The following is a 21,113-nucleotide window of genomic DNA, read 5'->3' on the forward strand; positions in this document are numbered from 1 at the left end:
GAGAAACTTAACACTGAAACAGTACCACAGCTTGAACTGTGGTTTTCTATAGGATTTCTCAGTAAAAACTGAGTTCCAACCTACCAGTAGGTCCATTGATGTGGTTAACAAAGATGACATCATCATTGTCTTGCAGTGACTCGTGAGATGAGTTTGAGTCGCTATCCATGTCCTCGGAGTCAGAATCGGAGCCATCGCTGATCTTAATAACTCCGCCTACCTCTACACAGTGTTTGGGAAATTTAGGTGGACGACCTCTTGGTTTTCCTACAATATTGCAAAAAGTTAAGAAAATATCACTTTTTCAAATGTCTAGATACAATACGCAGACTGAGGTTGAGTACTCGATATTACTCAACTTTGGCTTACTAAGGCTTTAAGATTCACTAGAATAAACTTGGTCTTGGTAGAGTGTAACTCACGTTTTCTTTTATTTGCAGCAGACTTTTCTCGCTTCGGTTTCTCTAATGGAAAGTGCTTCTGAACCAGGGACTGGAACACACCCCTGGAGACACACGACCCAAACATGCAGCATTATTCATTTACATTAACCATCCACTGTAGAGTTGACCTTTTAACACAAGCTCATCACTTCACAACCAGATACACTACATTGCCAAAGGTTTGCGGACACCTGGTCATAAGTATGGTGTGAGCTTTTTGAGCATCACATTCCACATTTAGCCCCAATTGCCTCTCCACTCTTATGGGAAGATGGTCCACTAGATTTTGGACATTTGTGTTCATCAGCCACGAGGGTGTTCGTAAAGTCAGACACTGATGCAGGTAAGGTGAGGAAGCAGTTTTCCGATTCATTCTAAAGGTGTTCAGTAGGGTTGGGATCAGAGCTCTATAGCAGGCCACTCAAGATCTTCCACTCCAAACCATGAAAACCATATTTAAAATTTTATGAGACCCCATCCAAGGACATACTATGCAATTGTGTGCCTCCAGCTTTGTGCTAACAGTTTGGAGAAGAGCCACATATGGCAAAAAAGGTCAGGTTTTTAAGGACTTTTGTCCATATAATGTAGGTTCGCTATACCAAAAGGTTGTGACAAAGTATTATCATATGCGGTGAAGTGCATGAGCTACTGGACAATCTGCAGAATACTCAGACCATAACAGGTGATACGGCTCAGCATGAGCTATAAATGTCCAAATGATCAATTGGCATATAGCTAAGAGATCAATGCATTGTAATGTTTATGGACTGTTACATTTCAAACAGCGACTTAGCATGCAATTTCAACACAATAACTAAAGAAAAAATTGAACACTTGACTTTGTTACCATTTTATCCCAAATATATTTAACCATTTTAATGGTGGATCCGTTTTTCCACGGCAAACTCACAAATATGCAGCCCTAATTATTACAGTTGAGTCTTACAGAAAGTTCTAGATTACTTCACAAGTCTACCAGCTCTCCTTGTTCCTCACGTTCACTTCCCTGCATTAACAAAACAGCTTACAACCACAAAATAGTGGCTGACAGCGTTTATGTAACCTATTGTGAAAAGTTCCAATTGACGTCAGTCTTTCCCAAGCAGTTTGGTTCATTTTCCAACACAATCTGCCATTTTGTTCCCATGCTGCCAGGTTCAGGTAGATTGGGGTCCTGTTATCCATCACGTGGCAGAACAAAGTGGTGAAATAGTAGGGTGTCACACGTTCATTTTGATTATATGGTGTGCACCATTCTTATCAAAATGTAATTCTTTTTTTTTTGCAGCTGTTCTGCAAAGACATGGTAATGAGCAGTTCAGCCTCTTTGAACAATGCATTCATGTACCGAGAAGACTTCAGGGCAAATCTTCTAGAAACTCTTGAGTTCAACTGACATTTCGCTATTGATTATCCCCAATTTACATCGGTGAAAAAAAAAAAAAAAAAAAAAGTAACAGGAGCCCCATAACTACCAAAAGCAAATACAACCATTAATTAATGTCAGAATACTCTTATCAGTGTGTCTACAATAAATTCACTTTAACACAGTCCTGACTAAAATAGATACCAGGTTATAACTAGAAGAGCACTGGATCAACCCCAAAGTAAATATATTTTCTAATCATAACATAAAAACACAACAGTATGAGTTATGGGGAAAGATATTACCGAGATTTTCCAACAGCTAGTTTTAACAAGCGGTTTATTCCGGGACAACTATTGCAGTGATAACGTTTGTTAATAGTCGCACGGTAATGCTGCAGAATGTCCACAAACGATCACATACGTTGCAACGTCTGTGTTATAGTAGATTTTCCATCAGCTGCAAGTCTCTTAAATGAATTATATTAGTGAGCAACCACAGAGTCCCCCACCCTTTACCTCTGAGTGTTACAGGGCGTTGATGCTGGAGAGTCCTTCCCAACGTTAAATAATCACCTCCTTATAGAAAACCTTAAGCACAAGCTCACTATTCATACTACCTGGTTGCATTCTGTATTGGCTTGCTCAATGGCTTGTTTCTATATCTATGTGCTAACTACTACTGCTTTTTATCCAGCTTACTCTTTACACATAGAAAAGACACATTTCACAAATTTGAGGCATAATTTCATTAACAAGAACCGTGATATCCATTGAATTGTTCCTACGTTCTGCCAGACGCTAACTTTAAATCTTCTGTTCTTGAAGTAGCCAGGACCATGAGTAACACCCAAAGTTATCAAATCCCTCAATCAAAAGTGACTGGAAAGTGAAGGGCAGAGCCGGGAGGAAAGAACAAGCATGTTTGATCAGACAGAGAGCCCCAGTCACTCACTCAGCTGCAGAGACGAATCGGTCTAGGTGTCCATCATTCTCATCCAGAACCTCGCGAGTCCGGGCCTCACCGGTTGACTGCAGCCCAATCACGATGCACTACACACACATACAAAGGACATCGTTATCAAATAATGTGAAAACTAAACTCTAGTTTGCTTTACTTTACCTATAATCACTTTATCATCCCTCTACTGCACCTTAGAAAGTCAACCATATAAACCCCTCTGTTCACACCTAAAGTAATCCCCACAACAACCTCACTTTAAAAAATGACCATCATGCACTGTTTTTGTGTCTCACCTTGCCCTGATTCATCTCGGCCTTAGCGAGCTCCACCAGGCGGCGCACTTTGGCGGCAATGCAGAGGTATTTAAAGAAGCGCTGGTGAGAGGACCAGAATTGGCCCCAAAGGGACTTACGAGAGACCAGTCCCAGCATATCCGCTGCTCTGGTGAACACTTCCAGTGCTTCAGCCCACTGGGGAAAAAAAACAGAGATTACATTACACAGAGCCAGAATGGACATTTCACTATATATATTTTTTTTTTTTTTAAAGAAATGTAATCGTTGCACATACAAGCAAGAGCATCACATATTCAAACCCAGTTACAAAATTTCATAATTGTTCAGCTAGCCATTAGCTATACTTCATTCATTGTACACTATATATAAAAAAGTATTGGGACAACTGATGTGGTTCTTCCTTAAACTGTCACCACAATGCTGGAGTCGCACAGCTTTAAAGGATGTCTTTGGATACGGTAGCATTAGATTTTGCCTTCACTTCAACTAGGAGACCCAAACCTGTTCCATGATGACAATACCGCTGTGCACAAAGCCAGCCACATTAAGATATGCTTTACATGGGTTGGAATGGAAGATTCCTCTATAACCCTATTGAACACCTTTGGGATGAATTGGAACTTGACTGCACCCCAGGCCTCCCTGCATCATCTACATCAGTACCTGACTTTACTACCACATTCATGGCAGAATAAAATCTCACAAATCTCCACAAGCACACTCTTGAATGTAGTTAAACATCTTCCCAGAGAAGTGGGATTATTATATTATATTATATTATCATTATTATAAGAGCAAATACAGACTAAATGTGGATGCCAATCTTATGGACAGGTGTTCATAAACTTTTGTCCAAATAGTGTATTTAGAGTAATTCTGATAGTAATAAATTTGATCTGGAAACATATCAGAATATTTATATAGAGCCTTGCAGAAGTACAGTAGAGCTATAGTTATGCAGGTCATTTATCTAACACTCAGTACCTCAGCTACCTCAGACAGCTTGTTACACTGGTGTGATAACAGGATTTTTCCTCCAACTGACTTTCCAAACAGACAATTTTTCTAGAAATACACAGAATACATGCAACCTGTTCTCTACTGTGTGTGAAACACTTGTAACAATGCCAAACATATCATTATGCCACCATGTCGGCTGTGCTGAGGAAAGCATCCAAAACAAATCGTGCCAGCATTGCTATCATGGTTTATTGTCATGCGCCTGCAAATCACGCATGACAAACGGGCAACAGTCTGTAATTTTATATCTTCGAATTGCATCAATATAGTAGGTGTGTCTAAAACAACCCAGGAAGTGATGGTACAAGAAAGGTGCACCCAATAAATTAGTCACTGTGTGCGCGTGTGTGTCCCAGTCATGTTCGCCTTGCGACAGCCTGCAGTCTCTCACCAGTCGAGCCGCCTTGTTGTAGACCACCTTGATCTCCTCGTCCAGTGCGATTTCCTCGATCCGAAACGACACGCCTGAAAAGCTGAGCTGCCGGGCTATGTACATGCCACTGACTTTCATATCCATGGCAACTATCTCCATGGCGCCGACACCCCTGTGAACAGCAAGCGGGCATAGCTTTTGACTCCTTTTTGAAGAAATTTAAAAACGGCTCCTCATTCGTCCTGACAAGCATGGGCAATTCAATTTTTTTCGACAAGGAGCATGCATCTACATTAAATCTCTTCACAAGTTTCAGACAGGAGGTCTTCGATTTTAAAACAGGAGGACTAACCTCTTCTCAATGGCATGTAGAAAGTCCTCGAACGTCCTGAAGGGTGTTCCCTCGCCCCAAATCCCGAGCCGGCTCATGTAGATCATGTTCTTTGGCTCGGAGGCACCTATAGAACAAGACAGTGCAAAAGCACTATAGTTATAAAGACTTGGCCAAATGTGTGAAGTCTAGATTTAGTGTCTTTGGCAAAATGCATTCTTAAGTATTATTGGAAATTATTGAATGCTTCTGTGGCAAGAGGACACTGGGCAGGAAGTCATGTCTTGAACCTAAACGTTGGCATATTTATCAGATGAAAAGCACATCATAAATACTAGCTTTTTGCCTGATAAGGGTTTTCTGTGGGTTTCACTAAGTCTTTTTAAAACCATTAAGAATGAAAGTGAAGACCCATATCACAACCTCAAAAACACACAAATACATTGTTCGCAAATGGCCTTAAGCAAGCACAAAATTCATTTTCTTCATGCCAAGTATCGCTAAATTGCCGTAGCTTTAAAAAAAAAAAAAAAAAAAAAAAAAAAAAAAAAAAAAAGGGGTTTACGTCTGCGGTACAATCCAAGAGAGATTTGCACTACACCACGGAAACTAAGAAACAAAAAACCTTATGAAGTGCTGCAGGAGCATTTAAATGATCATTAGAGTTAGCGTAACGTGTACATCGGAAAATTAAGACCTGTTCAAAGTTAGTTAAGACCTAGAACAGATTTAAAAACTAGATCTAAAATGTTGATTTCCACATTTAGGACTTTTTAAGGCCCCGCAGAAACCCTGCAGACAGATAGACAGACAGACAGACAGAAATGAGCATTAAAATCCCAAGCAGCATAATATAAGTGTTTGCCCAATCATGTTGTGCTGCCCTGTGATGCAGCAGGAGGGATAATTAGGTGGAAACGTGGAAATACAACTTGGAAGTTCAAAATTATGCCATGACTAATATTATAGCTCAGATGAATCACTAGGCTGGGTGTGTGTACAAGTAAAAAAGATGAGTCTATAAACCTGTGGCACTGGCGTACACCACCCTGGCCCGGGGCAGCTTGTTCTGCAGGTCCAAGACAGCTTTCCCCATCTTCGTGGATGTCGCGTTTTTAGCTTTATGGCATTCGTCAAACACAATCTGAGAGGGTTTAAATGTCAAAGAAATAAAATATGGCACAAAGCATTGGAATAGCCATTACTGTTATACCAACATACAACACGCTGTATGGGCAGGACCAACACCCCATACTGCATGAATCACTGAGGGTTTCATTTCAATGTTTTTGTCCTGATCATTTAATTTCCCCTTTCTTTTCCTGTGTTGAATCATGAAATAAAACCAGGGCCTTTTATTTTTTATTTGACACTGCTCCTATTCTCTCACTCTAGCTCTAGGATTACTACCTAGAAGCATTAAGGTAAGGATACGACTCCGTCAAAGCCAGGTTTACACCAGTCCAATATCTGCTTGAGCCGGGTGCGGTGCTGTCCCCCTGCCTGACTCTCCCCGATCAGCGCTGAATATGTGGCAAACAGGACGCCCTCTGAGGTAGCTGTGTCTCCATATTTAATCTGACAAGACAAGGAAATACCACGTCAGGCACTTTCACAGGGCACCAGGGTGTTTGTAATTCTTAATACATGCAAGTTGCAATACACTGCGGCACTTGTTCGAACAAATTTAAGCATAAAAAAAAAACACGACACCTTACCTTGTTTAAAGCAAACACAGGAATATTCAGGGCATCTATGTCCCTGAGGTCTCTTTCTGCATCATACTTCAGGTCATTAGACACACTGAACCTGAAAGAAAAACAATTTCGTGACATCAGGCCCCAAAAAAGTGAAAATGATTTCTAATAATGAAAGCTGACTCTATACATTATAATTTTACTCACTCATAGATTTTAGGACAGAGCCGATTAAAAAAAAACTTTTATATAAAAGGTCCTCTATTGAGTAGAAATAAGGAAGGTGGTATCATTCTCTTTGGAATGTGATCTTACCACAGGGCTTGCTTCCTTCCTTTTAAGTAGTTTTCTAGTATGATGCCAGCTATAGTGCGACCCTTCCCGACACCGGCTCCGTCCCCAATCAAAAAGCCTGCCCTCTGGTCGTTCTGCAGGATGACCTCGTGTTGCTGATAGGCCAAAAAAACACAATGGTAATTAAAGCACAGGAAAGTACCAAAATATTCTAGAACATTAACTTGAAAAAAATAAATACAAAATTAAAGTACTTTAGTGATTAACTGAGAGCCGAGTGCACCAAAGAACAGGTAAAATAACAGTTAAATTCAAGACAGTTATACTGTGGATTTATTTTTGGAAGAAAATGTAATATGCAGGCGAACGCATCAATGCAAGATGTGGAGGGAAAAAAATCTAACGTACAAACAGACAAAAATAAAAAAATAAATAAAATATAATTAAAAAAAAATTAAAATAAAAACACCCCGTTTTGATACATTTAGATTTCTGGAATTTCTTTTTTCATTTGCAGTTAAATGTCATGCAAAAACGGATGGTACGCTGCGAGTAGATGGAAGCCTTGCCCCTTTTCTGTGCTCTACGCAAACTCACTGCTCGTCATTACTTCTGAATTCGATGACTCGTGGCAGAAGTGCGTTGAGAATTTCGTCAGTCGTGCTGTGCGCAGATGTAAATGATGTGATGTGGCGTACAGTGTGAGCGCATTATATTTTAAAGCTTCTTTTCTGGAGATCTCGTGTGTTAGCTGTGTTCAATTTCTATCTTCAGATAAATCATGCCTGGATTTTTGTTTCCGTACAAAAATAAGCTACACATTACAATTGTGGTATTAAAATATTAAAAGAGGCAAAAAAATAAAAATAAAAAATGCAAGTAAGGGACTTGCTCAGATTTGAGCCCATGTACCTGGCATGTATAGATGATGGCTTCGAGCTGCAAAGCAGAGAGCATGCCAGTCAGGATAGTTTTGTCAGGGATGGAGAGTGTGTAGGTGATGTCTGGGGGAGGGACACTGGACAAAGTGCTGGTCTCTACCACAATGTCCGGATGTGAAATTCCTATAGTAGCTGCGCACACACAAAAAAAAAAAAGAGGACTAGATGACCAACAGGATGTGGTGATTAACATGCACCGACCACACAATGTAACATTTTGAGCGGCAAATTGAATAACACTGATTATCTTTTTATTAGGGCACCTGTTAGTGGGTGGGAGATATTAAGCAACAAGTAAACATTTAGTCCTCAAAGTTGAGGTGTTAAAGACAGGAAAAATGGGGTTTGATAAATTGTGATGTCTAGACGTCTGGGTCAGAGCATCTCCAAAACTGCAGCTCTTGTGTGATGTTCCTGGTCTGCAGTAGTCAATGTCTAGCAAAAGTGGTCGAGGAAAGAACAGTGGTGAACCGGCGACAGGGTGATCGGTGGCCAAGACTCGTTGACACACGTAGGGAGAAAAGGCATAACAGACGAGCTTCTGTAGCTCATACTGCTGAAGAAGTTACTGCTGTTAATGCTCAATTGGTCACGAGTGTTTGGCCAGCAAAAGGGGGACCAACACAATATAAGGTGTGTGGTCAAATTGTTCAATCCGGATTGGTATAAAATTACAGAACAATAAATCTGTATAACAGTTGATGGCAGTTATGCATTTATTTTTATTCTACTTATATTCGCTCATCCATTTATTTATTCTGTTTGCTTCTGCAGAAATATTAGCTAAGCATTAAAAACTCTGCATACACAACAATTAGTTTACGCGTACTACATGCTTTAAAAGATTTTTTTTTTCCATACATTTCGATGGCTTGTACTCAGAATAAGTGTCTACATGACCGAGTTCTTCCGTCTCTTCCTCATCTGCCTCCTCTTCCTCCTCTGGTGGAGTCTGACTGATGATTTCAGGAGGCTGGACAGAAAGAGATCAGGACACAAGCAAAATCATTGTCAGAAAGAGGGGGAGAAGAAAAAGAAAAAATATATTTTATTTTATTAAATTTTATTTTATATGCTTGAAACACATTTAAATCCTTCTTTATCAAAGACATGATTAAATGAAAATGATCTCTAAGCTACCTTATATGCTTCTAATGGTTGGTTGTTCAAGATGGCACTGAGTTCGTCCAGATTATGTAAAGCTGGAAACCGTGTCAACTGATTGGAAATGGATGACATGAAAAACACAAGGACACACAGAATGAAGACAAAGACCCAACCTAATGAGATGAAACTCGAGTTGAAAATATGGAATTTTAATACTGACAAGTCTTTTATACTTCAATCTATACAAACTCTTTAAATCCATTGACTTAACAGCGTTTGAGGTTTGACAGATCAAAATGTATACATGTGTTGTATTCATTTCAGAACACAAAAGAAAAAAAATGCCCCGAGCACGTTATCAGACCTTTTCTGTACAGGGTTTTCGGTTCGATGCGCATGTGTACCGAATGCATTCCTTTTTACGTTAATAGCAGTTAAAATCTGAATTCACTCAGGAAGTGTGTTTGGTCTCCGCCTTGCACTTTAAGCGCGTTTCAATTGTTATAATTAAACTTAAAAACATATACAGTGGAACCCTGTTGTACGAGCATAATTCGTTCTGGAAATTTGCTCGTAGGTCCATTTGCTCGTACGTTCGAACCGATTTTCCCCATAGGAATTAATGTAAAAGTGATTCAATCCGTTCCGAGATCTCATCCGATCGCTTATTTCTGCACTTAAAAAGTAATTGTAGCCTATTTTAACAAACAAATACACCGCAAATTACCTTAATGTAAACATAATTTAACACTTACTGTCAGGGAGCTCCCTGATTCTTCTCCCGTGCGTGAAAATATAAAACTATATATAAAATATAAAAAAAAATTTTATAAAGTTTTTGCTGCACTGAACAACGAGAGCGACCGAGTGATACGTCATTAACTAGGAGAATGATGCGACCCTCCGCCGAAAACGGGGAACCGGCAGCGTGGATTTGCTCGTATCTCTGTTTGCTCGTACAATAGGTTGCTCGTACAACTGGGTTTTACTGTACAACAAAGCAAGGGGTATGTTGGAGAAACTAGAGTTAGCGCAGTGTCACTGTGGCTACTCGCTCTGTCCCAAAAATATGTAGTGCATAGAAATGCGATTCGTAGTGTTTTTTTGGGCATACACGAAATCGCAGCGCTTTCGTTTTTGCCACAGTGTCAGGAAATGGATTCTTTTGTGTTTTATGTCCAGCTTTAAGAATTACTATTAAAAGGAGAAAATCCTGACAATTCCGCATACAGAGGGAGTGAATGAATGAAGGATGGAAACAGAATGAAGACATTTGTTGCAAAAGCTGCAATATGTATTGAGGGGGAAAAAAAAACAAAACACACCCCTGTATTACCCAAAGGGGGTAACAAATGTAAAATATTAAAATGTTTTGATGTACTTTATTTTATCAATTTAATTAGTGCCAATTTAATCAATATAATAGTGTATTGCATTCAGGTGCTTTATTCTATTTTATTTTGATCAAATAGAATACAATTATTAGATTTTATTTAACCAAGCATTTTATTTTAAATTGTTTAAAAAGTGTAAACTGTTAATGTTCGTTTTGCATTTCTTTGTGTGTGTGTGTGTGTGTGTGTGTGTGTGTGTGTGTGTGTGAGTGAGAGAGAAAGAGAGAGGCAGAGAGAGACAGAGTCAGAGAGAGACAGAGGCAGAGAGAGACAGAGGCAGAGAGAGAGTGAACACTTACCTGTCTCTGGCTATGTCCAGGTGGCTCCCAGAATGCGGGGGCTGAGGCAGGGCCTTCGCTGTGTAGGTGGGACATGCCATCAATGCTAAAGCAAGGGTCAGTATATTCAGACAGCGAGTCAGCGGTAGAGGAGAACAGAGACCCGTTCGACAGGTCATCCATACATGGCAGTTCCTGTAAGAAAACCCAAATAGTTAGAGAGGGAAGGGAAAAAATTTAAAATACAAATGCAATTAAGGTATAAAGCAGACGGACAAGAAAAAGACACAAACGGAAGTGAAAAAGCTGCCATTTGAAAAGCATAAATGAGTGGGTTGTATATCCTTTAACTAAAATTACTAACAGATACCATGTAAACTGGCATGATGCACTGGAAAAACCCAGAAGACTTAAGTCATAAAACTGTAGCTTCAACTGCCTTTCAGTATTTCATATTCATTCATTTACAGAACAGAAACCAGCTGGTTCTTTCAAAAGAAAAATACAGATGCGCTGGACGCAATTCAAAACGTTTATTGTAAACCAGTCACTGTCACATGTTTCTTGTGCGAATTGAGCATTCCTTTCACTTTCCACATCACTCCATTAACCCCGAGGGGGCCTCACGAGCTGGAAGTGGATCTAGTTAGTATGAATTTTGAAATCAGCAATCTTCCTCAAAAAAATAAAAAATAAAAAAAAACCACACTATCACAGCGATGCTCTCAAAATGGTAATTTCGGCCATAAAAATCTGCAAACCCCGAAGATGGTAAACAGTGTAAGTGTGTGTGTTTAAATCCCTGAGACCAAACCGAACTGGAGATGCGTCTGTACGGCGAAGATAAGAAATTGTCTTGCTGTGCTCTCTTTTCTCTACAGCCAGTCTTATAATCCAGCGGCTCTCCGGTGTACATAACTGTTTACAGGCGTTACTGACTCACGAATACTTCTATACTAGTGCAGGGTTTATTATTTAAAAAAATACAATTTAAATACAAATTAAAAAATAAATTAAAAAATAAAAATAAACACTCTACATTTATGCAGATGTTACTGTACTGCACAAACAAAAGAGAACATGGCTGTTTTTACTTCTGCTCACTTGTAAACGAATGATGGGCAACTTGGCTCAGATGAACGAGGATTGAACAACAGCAACATAATGGGGATTTCAGAATTACAAAACGACAACAAAACAAAACGGAAGACCCCTTAAACTATTTCAACAAAAGAATACGATGGGTTGGGTTTAGAGATGATTAATACTAATAACTCAATATCAATCCAAAAAAACTTTCTTGCAGGCTAAAGCTTTCACTGTACATAATGATGTAGAAGACAAACCTTACCCTGAATTCACTGAACAATCTCACATGGATACTCTCAATTTCTACACAACAACTGCTGCAATCAAACACTCCACTGTGCTCATCTCAGGACCCTCATTCACAATCTGCTCATGAACACATTTTTCTGTTCGCTCCTGGTATTTTTTCTCACCACAGTCACTTCTGGGTTGTTCATTAGTAAACCACCTAGATTATTTGCAACAACGTCTATTATTAAAAGAAAGAAATAGAGCTATAAACACAAAGAAAAGGGAAATGAACCGAAGGATCGATCCAGTGAAATAGCAAAACCAACACACAAAAAATCCCTCCTTCCTAAACAAAAATCCCTGTCCAGTTCTCTGTAAAAACCAAAACAGCATTTTAAATGTTGACCTATGAGCAAAACTTCCTGACATAGCTTTATTAATGCATTTGTAATCGAAATTTGATAAACAGTAAAACCAGACAAAATAATTGAAGCCAGTAAAACCGGAAAACAAAAACTCTTCTTAGTGCGAACTGTTACAACATAAATATTTTCTTTCCATCATCTTTCTAACATCATGGTATCACAGTATTAATAAAAACTTACAAGCTGGTGATAAAGAATGAAATGCAAAAAATCTTTGCAAATCTTGTTAAAAAAAAATTTTTAATAAAAAAAACCTTGTTCTTTCTTGGAGATTTTTCTGGAATGACTTGTCTATAAAATGTCTCAGTCAAATCTTTTTTTTTTGGTCACAGAAAAGGAAACAAAATGGCTAAATCTGGTTCTAGCCAGCAATGTCTTCTGTTACCTTAATTATTGAAAATTCTTAGAAAGCTAGGAACATGTTAGGAGTGGCATAAGTGAGGAGGCCGTCCATCATACCCTGAGAGAATGTTGCGATATTAACAATACTACTATATTAACACTCTGCCACTTACTAAAAGTTATTTCAGGTAGCCATTTGTGTAATGTAAGCAGTAGAACCCTCGAAGATGGCTGCCTAACCTCACAGTGTCTGTTCCAAAAGTACAGCCCGAGCATGACACAAAGCTCTAAAGTAACTCAGAAGTACCACGACTTTTACGCAAATGGCAACATAAACAGAAGCTCCTGGAAAAAAATTTCCCGACCAAAAACTTCCACTAATTGCAGGGGGCAACACACAACAATCATTTGCATGTCTATGCTCACAAAAATCCACTGAATATCATCCGTCTCATAACCAGTAGTACAGGTAAGAGTTGCACAACTACACTCCAGGGCACAGATTAATATCTGTGTGACTGTATTTTTGTATGCGTGAGTATGTGTGAGAGTCAAAGAGAAAGGGGTGGGGTGGTCGAATTTCAGGAAATGACGCTCTTGTTGGAGTGTGATCAAGATTACTGGAAATCAGACCCTAATTTTACTAGGAAACAGCCACAAGTTGAAAAGATACCGTGAAAACATCTGGTGAAGTGGCAGTACCGGAGTGTGTGTGGGTGTCGACTGAAGCACTGCTTTAGCAAAAAAAAATAAAACATTTTTATCTGCGATCAACCAGGCCTGAATTTCCTTTATGCTGATGACAAGCTTGAATATGCTCCGTGCACTTTATTTGCCTCTTTTTTACATTTAATTTAAAGCCCTGTTGCACTTTGAAGTGGTTTTGATGTTTTACACACCCAGATGATCCATGTAGAGCTTATGGAAAAGACGCCCCCTACCCTAGGACGTTGTAACAATAAATTTTATTTAGATACAAAAAAATAAAAAAATACTGTTGGCCAGCCCTGATATTTATGAAGGCTCCTGTGGGTGCTCTTTGCTAAACAAGGTTTGAGACACAGAGTCACGACAGCTCTTACTCTATGAATCATAGCTGATTTAGTCTGCTGACATGCTTAACTAGATATTCAACTGTCACAATACCTTCATATACAACAGGTTTAATCATCGTTATTATTCCTCGGCTTTGCAAAAGATGACCAACTGCTGGAAGCAAAAATAATCATGCCTGGTGATTTTTTCAAAAACGTTCTTTCAATGGAAACAGCCTGCTTTGCTAAGTAATCACAGCTTATCTATGCCAAGGAAAGCTATTTGACATGAAAAAGTGATCAGCACGAAATGAATCTGAAGCCTGTATGGACCTGATTAAAAGGCTGTTGTGCCTAATCCATCAAAAGTTCAATATCTAATTTTTCCTCACAACAAATCAGAAACATATGAACAATGTGAATGTGTAATTGAGAAAGGATTACAAAAGCACACACTGCTTTACTCTAATAAAAAGAGATCATGCAATTGAGAATATTAATATAATAAAAAGGTTTTACATTTAATTTCTTCACAATGAACACATTGTGGTTGGAAGGATCTTCTATTCCTCTTCCTATTTCGTTAGTGGTACAGTGTTGCGTAGCAAATTCCAGGCTAGAAATCAGTCATTTTACTATGCTTAATACTAAGAATGAGAGCGTCAGCTCAAAGGGAAAATGAAAGTGAAAGTTGGCCAGGCTCGAACAACCACATAGGACTTAAGCAGGCATTATAAGGTGGGAGCTTGTGTGATTAGACTAAATGCAGACAATTTTGGCCATCAAGCTGAAAGTGTCCAATTTTAGAGATGAGAGTAAAAGCAGCAGCTGTCGAGTGATTAGACTGAAGGCAGCCACTCTCAAGCGATCAAACTGAAAATATCTACTTTTAAAGGATCAATGTAAAAGCGGCCACTCTTAAGCAATCAGACAAAAGGCAGCCACTCTCGGGGCATCAAACAAAAGGCAACGACAGAAAGATCTGACTGGAACTTACTGTTGCAAAGTTTTCATTCCTGTCTGATGTGAGGTTCGAGAAATCCAATGAGCTGAAATCATCCAGAGATGAGTTGTTGACCGGGAACTGCCTGAAAGAGCAGAACATTTAACAAACACGTAAATTAATATATATACACCTACTGACACACACACACACACATACATATATACATATATATATAATGTAATTCGTTCTGGAACTCATGAGTGCTGAAATTGGAAAGTACCAAACAAGTAGGTGGTAGAATTTTCAACCAGTTTAGGACCAATGACTTAGGCTTATATTTAGGCACAGAACGCACTAAAGAAACCGCAATGGCACTGTTTTACAACATAGAACATAGATATGGTGTCGAGTTCCGTGCGTGCAGCGAGTGCCGAAACAATTTTCAGTTGTCATTCACATACACACACAAAACACAATTTTAGCAACGTGGTCATAATTCCTGATCTGTGTTTATATTACACGCGCGGATCAGGAATTATGACCACGTTGCTAATATTGTGTTGGTCCCTCTTTTGCTGCCAACAGTCCTGATCCTTAGCATTAACTTCTTTAGCAATTTGAGCTACATGAGCTCGTATGTTGGATCGGACCACACGGAACATCTTTCGCTACCGACGTGCATCAACGAGTCTCGGCCGCCCTTTTGCCAGTTTCCTTCCTTTTAACCATTTTTGATTGATATTGACAACTGCAGACCAGGAACATCCCACAAGAGCTGCAGTATGTAGATGCTCTGACCCAGACGTCTAGACATCACAATTTGGCCCTTGTCAAACTCGCTCACATCCCTACGCTTGCCCATTTTTTCCTGCTTCTAACACGTCAACTTTGAGGACTAAATGTTCACTTGCTGCCAAATAAATAAATCCCTTTTCACTTCACTGATTATAATGGTACAATAACAATGTTATGCCTGCACGCACACACAATATAAACACACAGTAGTCCCCCGATTTACCGCGGTTCGTGTACATAAAATAGCATTTTTGGGGTGGCATCTTTTCGTATATACACACACACACGCGCACACACACACACACACACACACACACACACACACACACACACAAAACTGTGATTATTCGTGTTGGGACTTCATGTGTCCGTTAATCAAGCATGTATTTATCACCCGCCATGACGATCCAAACAGAACAGGTCAGAACTGTATTGTGGTGAGGACTATGTAATGAGGCTCACAAATGAGATGAAAATGCCATCAAAGAAAGTCAGACAACTGCTTCGCTGAGCTGGCAAAAGTTTTACAAAGACACGACTGTTAACTGAACAAGGAAGAAACTGTGTAGCTGAGTAAACAATGATGTTAATTCTTATGAGCCCATGCAAAAAGGAAATAAGTCCCAAAAATGCCTCAAAAGAAAAGAAGAACAGCTATCTGCTGCACTCCTGAACAAAAGATCCGTATCAGACAGAGGTGTGCAATTATATGCATGTCTGAGCATGCTTGGTAGCCAAGGCTGAACTCCACGAACTGCATTGTTATACTGCAAGAACTCATCAGGAAAAACATAGCTGGATCTTCAAATTCTCGGAAATTTAAGAATTCCTTGAGCAAACAGAGGAAATGTGTTTCTGGCCTCTTAGTCAACGTTTAAGGTTTTTTTTTTTCTGTGAAGCATCTGCCGGGAATAAATGTATCAACTTACATCTGTTTCTAAATCGGAAAGTAAGAGAGACAGAGAAAGAAAAAAAAAGTTGTCACGCACCTCCCAGATTGTTGCATAGGATAGCTGTACTGGTTGTACTGAAGCGGCTGGGAAAATGTCCATGTGGAAGAGGAAAACAGCTGACTCTGGAGGCGAAAAGAAAACAAACATCACATTTTTCACAGGACACAGTAAGGGAAATGACAAAAACAACAAGAACACCTCACGTGGAGCAAATGTTGGAAAGCTGCACCATTTCAGAAAACTCCAAACCTGCCTCGACAATGTGTCAAACACCTGCTGAGTCCCAGATCGATGTACATTTACTGTTTAAATGTGCGAGGCGGGCACTTGGTGTAAAAAAATAACCAGGCACATGCTGCACCGAGGTGGCTCTTAAGGTTACCATGACAAGCACAGTAGTGCTCTAAGTGGATTTTATTGGAGTAGTGTGTTGATGGCCCAATTCAGCAAAACTGCAGTGGATTCTGTATATAGAGTTAAAAAGGTTAACAGGTGAAAGACAAAAAGGAACCGAGAAATAGCAAAAGACAGAGAATGGGAAGATGATTACAGCAGCCATGTTTGTTTTTGTATTAATTGCAACACCTGGTTTCCTATACACAGCTGAAATTATTAATAACGCTCATAATGTACAAGGAATGATGGGATTTCAATATTGCATCTCATGAGCAACTTTGGCTTCATTCCCTTCTCATGAGCACAAAAATAAGGTAGGGGAGGAACAAGGTGCTGTCGTTACTCCATGTTCCTGAAGTCACACATTAACATACAAAAATATATATTAAAAAACATTACGTTAGCATTTCTTAAACATATTATTTAAACCATTCAATCGGTTCTTGTATCAATTCTGTTACTGCTGCTATAAACAATTCAGTCTTAAAGACTTTCCCTTTAGAGTGTTCGTTTTTTCTCTACATACATTTACACAAAAAACTTCAGCATATTAACAAATTACACAAGTTTCTAAATCTGCTTTTTTTTTTTATAGCATCTGACATACAAATCTCTTTATATTTTGTAAGCGCCGTCATCGTCTAATGGAATATTTCGGCATTGGGCAAACAAATTCTTAAGGGAGACTGTGGACACAAAAGCTGAAATCGTTCCCCTTTTTGTAATAAAAGAACAGAAACTCAAGCACAACCAAAAACCCACATATGATGAAGGAAGTACAGAAATCTAAAGGCAGTTATTGGGTCATTCATCAGTTTCTTTTCTCGCTGCTAGTTAATTCACAAATTGCAAAAAGCGCACTGCTGCAAACCAGGTAGAAATCGTAGCGGGCGCGCGGATTAGTCCAAGCTTTGTATTATTAGATTCAAACCTGTAGCACTAGGAATAGCAAATAACCAAACGACCCAAGTTGAAAAACTCCAATAAATTAAGAATTGTGCATTCAAGATGAAGTTCGACATCCATTTGATGATGCTCTTTAGATAAACCTGGCTGAGGTTGATTTCACAAGCATAATTTGGGCCAGAAGTAAAGATGTAAATGGGGAACATGGGCACCTCATTGGGGAGTGGAGGACTGGGCGCACTGTATTTGGGGCTCTCCAGCTGAGGGCCCTCCGGGTGCAGGAAGTCCTCCGTGTTCATGACGACAGATGTCGAGATGGGCATCAGGCTCTACGCAGCACCACAGGGACTGAGCTGGTCAGTGTGCCCAATGGAGCTATGTGTTTCATCATATTCCAGCCATCTCTAAAAGAGAAAGAGACAGGAAGAGACGGGTCATGAGTGGAAATAGATTACAATGAAGATTGTTTAGGTAGAAACAGTGACGTTACGGAACATGAAAATAGCATAATGTCTGTAAGTCGATGAAAATGTAAAAAAAAAGTGGTCTGTAGTTTTGTTTAAGACTTTTGGCCTTCTTTAGTCAGATCTTTGTCAGTTTGATGTTATCCAAGAAATTAGTATCACCAATGAAAGAAAAAAGCATTTAACAGAAAAATAAATATTTTCGACGTCCATATCTACAAGTTTGCTTGGCAGGGGTGTAAAGTTAAGCCATCGAACCAAACATGAGATTACACGAAAATCTGATTCTACCAAAACCACAATTCATTTGTCCTGCTAGTCAGCGCGACAAGCTAATTTACCCTGTTCAACCCTAACCAAATGTTACCCCACTTAACTTTACCAGCTATTTAACTACCGGTTCATCAAGACTGGTTTTTTTTTCTCTATTATTTAAACCTCATTAAATGATAGTGTCCAAATCCGCTTTGTTACTCGCGTTACACCAGGTTTCATTTTCTTTTTTACTCCGAATTTATTAACAAGGCCAAACCCCTATTGTTTGACCAGCTAGCTGGCTGCCACTAGCAAACTCGTTAGCCTGCCTGCTAACTAAGCTAACGAGCGTCTACTGGCGACATTTTTCCCCCTTTTCTCTCGCGGCCGTAGGATTACACTTACCGGATACGATTCAAACTCATTTCCCTGCGATTACCCCCCACCTCGGCGACCGGCTGTCCCTTGAAGCTGGTTTGGACCGTGTCAATTTCCGAATTTAATCCATATTTCTTTCGGCACGGTTGTTTATCTCACTTCCTGGTCAACGGCGCCATCTTAATTCTAGGATGAAGGGAGGGGGGGAGGGATCTTCCGCCGATCTCGATGACGTCACGGGGCGCTCGCCGGCTGTGGCTCTGCAGCTCAAGGTAGAAAGTTCATCTGTGTCCAACGAGCTGCCTCAAAACAAACAAACAAACAAACAAGTAAATTTAGCACTACAATAAGTGGCACATGGCTTCCTTGTGTACATAACTTCAATAAAATACAGTGGAGGCATTTCACACTATAAGCCTTCAGTGGTGTCCTACCTGACCTAATCCACCTCTCAAAATCGTCATTATGACATCATGGCTATAAAAAATATCGATATTACAGAGAAACACAGTTTAACAGAGCGGCACTGCATCACAGACAGCGAGAATGAATGTCGATACTAAAGCAAAAAACCCAATCAACACAATTCAACAAGTCTCCTTTCACTGCAGCCACAGCGTCGCTCGTACGCATCATCACCAACATCAATATTAATCTAATAAAGTGACAAAAAACAGTCCATTCCAAGTTTTCTGTGCTTTTTTGTAGTTTTTTTGGGGTTCTCCCACCACGATTTTCTTGAGGATTTGCCAAATTGTGTATTCTTGTGCAAATTCTACAGCAAAGAAAAAGCAAAAGTATAAACGGTTCTTGAATAAGCTTAACAACTGTTTTGAAATGTTTTGGCCAACTTTTTCTCATGATGTCCAGCTTTTCTTGAAAAGTCCATCTTGAAAATGGCTTTGTCAGTATATCAATCTGCCACAAACAAACAAACAACAATCAAGTAAACAAGTAATACAAGAAGTGAATTCCTTCGTGTACATATGATTCAAAAAGTAAAATACCATTGTGTCAAAACAGCTGCAAACTTCCCCCTAACATACACCACCACATTATTCTATTCTATTCTATTCTATTCTATTCTATTCTATTCTATTCTATAAACAAAATTATGGCTTTGGCTCCAGCGGTTAAGGCGCTGGGTTACCGATCGGAAGGTCGGGGGTTCGAGCCCCGGTATCGCCAAGCTGCCACTCTTGGGCCCTTGAGCAAGGCCCTTAACCCTCTATGCTCCAGGGGACCCTTACGAGAAAAATAAATCAAGGACCGTGAAGTCGGAGCGACGTGGGGCCGCCTTCCCGTGGGCTTACCACCTGCAGGAGGGACCGTAAGGGACCGGTGCTGAGAGGATTGGGCAGCAGTCGAAGGCGAAGGCGGGGGCCTTGACAGCCCGATCCCTGGACACGGAGAAGTGTCTGGGGAATCTGCTTAGACTACTGCCCCCGCGACCCGAATTACGGATAAGCGGGAGAAGATGAAATGAAATGAAATGATAATAAAATAGAAAAATTCAGATTAAAGACAAAAGTTCTAAGAATAAGGTCCGGATCCATCTTGAGCATAACCAGGATAAAGCAGTTACTAAATAAATGAACAAAAAATATTAATGACATAACAAATAATATAATTATTTATTTTCAGCAAAAACACTCGAATAAAATAGAAAATATACAGTGTAATTATAATCTAATCTAATCTAATCTAATCTAATATTGAGGGAAAATATCAGTTATCGAAACATAGAAAAATACCTATATATGTTTATATATATATATATATATATATATATATATATATATATATATATATATATATATATATATATATATATGTTTATATATATATATATATATATATATATATATATATATATATATATATATATATATATATATACATATATATATATATATATATATATATATATATATATATCTTTTCTTGTACAACTATTAATATTGTGTCTTTGTCTATTTGCAGTTTGCAGTCTGTCGGGTTCCTCCTGGTTCTCCAGTTTCCTCCAGCAGCCTATGTCAAACAGTCGATTACATCAGGATCCACCGTTGATACAGAGGTTACTGTGACTGAATTAACAAATGAATGATATAAACCAACAAATAAAGTCTAGCCTGGGATATGCAAACTTTGTGCAATCAGTTGTCTTTGGCAAATAAAGGACATAAGTGAGAATGTGCTGACACAGCAAGTACATTTCTGATATAACACTTTCAGTGATGCTGATCAGATATGTACATTTTATTATTATCTTTAAGTTCAATTGTAAACCCAAGTATTATTTTATAAAGAGACATGACTCATTGGAGTCCACTCACTTCCCGAGGCTTGTCTTTCTGAGGCTTTCTAACGCCCCCTTATGGAACTGAGAAGTA

General features: G+C 39.2%; 1 protein-coding gene across 2 annotated transcripts in view; it reads right to left on the reverse strand.

The window, feature by feature from the left end:
* The window catches only part of sbno2a (strawberry notch homolog 2a), a 29,003-nt gene extending 10,095 nt beyond the window's left edge, over nucleotides 1-18,908 (reverse strand). Inside the window, exons 1-18 of one of the 2 annotated variants that reach the window (XM_083524834.1) lie at nucleotides 18,748-18,908; nucleotides 17,836-18,027; nucleotides 16,358-16,443; nucleotides 14,625-14,715; nucleotides 10,528-10,701; nucleotides 8,868-8,945; nucleotides 8,589-8,700; nucleotides 7,699-7,859; nucleotides 6,808-6,941; nucleotides 6,514-6,604; nucleotides 6,230-6,373; nucleotides 5,822-5,939; nucleotides 4,817-4,922; nucleotides 4,483-4,636; nucleotides 3,069-3,245; nucleotides 2,767-2,864; nucleotides 423-505; nucleotides 85-267 (exon numbers count right to left, since the gene is read on the reverse strand). In XM_083524834.1, the coding sequence (XP_083380960.1) occupies nucleotides 85-267; nucleotides 423-505; nucleotides 2,767-2,864; nucleotides 3,069-3,245; nucleotides 4,483-4,636; nucleotides 4,817-4,922; nucleotides 5,822-5,939; nucleotides 6,230-6,373; nucleotides 6,514-6,604; nucleotides 6,808-6,941; nucleotides 7,699-7,859; nucleotides 8,589-8,700; nucleotides 8,868-8,945; nucleotides 10,528-10,701; nucleotides 14,625-14,715; nucleotides 16,358-16,443; nucleotides 17,836-17,946 (2,101 nt within the window). In that variant the 5' untranslated portion in view covers nucleotides 17,947-18,027; nucleotides 18,748-18,908. The remainder of the gene's footprint in view (nucleotides 1-84; nucleotides 268-422; nucleotides 506-2,766; nucleotides 2,865-3,068; nucleotides 3,246-4,482; nucleotides 4,637-4,816; nucleotides 4,923-5,821; nucleotides 5,940-6,229; nucleotides 6,374-6,513; nucleotides 6,605-6,807; nucleotides 6,942-7,698; nucleotides 7,860-8,588; nucleotides 8,701-8,867; nucleotides 8,946-10,527; nucleotides 10,702-14,624; nucleotides 14,716-16,357; nucleotides 16,444-17,835; nucleotides 18,028-18,747) is intronic. The other variant, XM_083524835.1, reaches the window with a different exon arrangement.
* Between the last annotated feature and the right edge of the window lie 2,205 nt (nucleotides 18,909-21,113).

Source organism: Silurus aristotelis (genome assembly GCF_946808225.1).
Source record: "Silurus aristotelis genome assembly, chromosome: 22".
Taxonomy (NCBI): Eukaryota; Metazoa; Chordata; class Actinopteri; order Siluriformes; family Siluridae; genus Silurus; species Silurus aristotelis.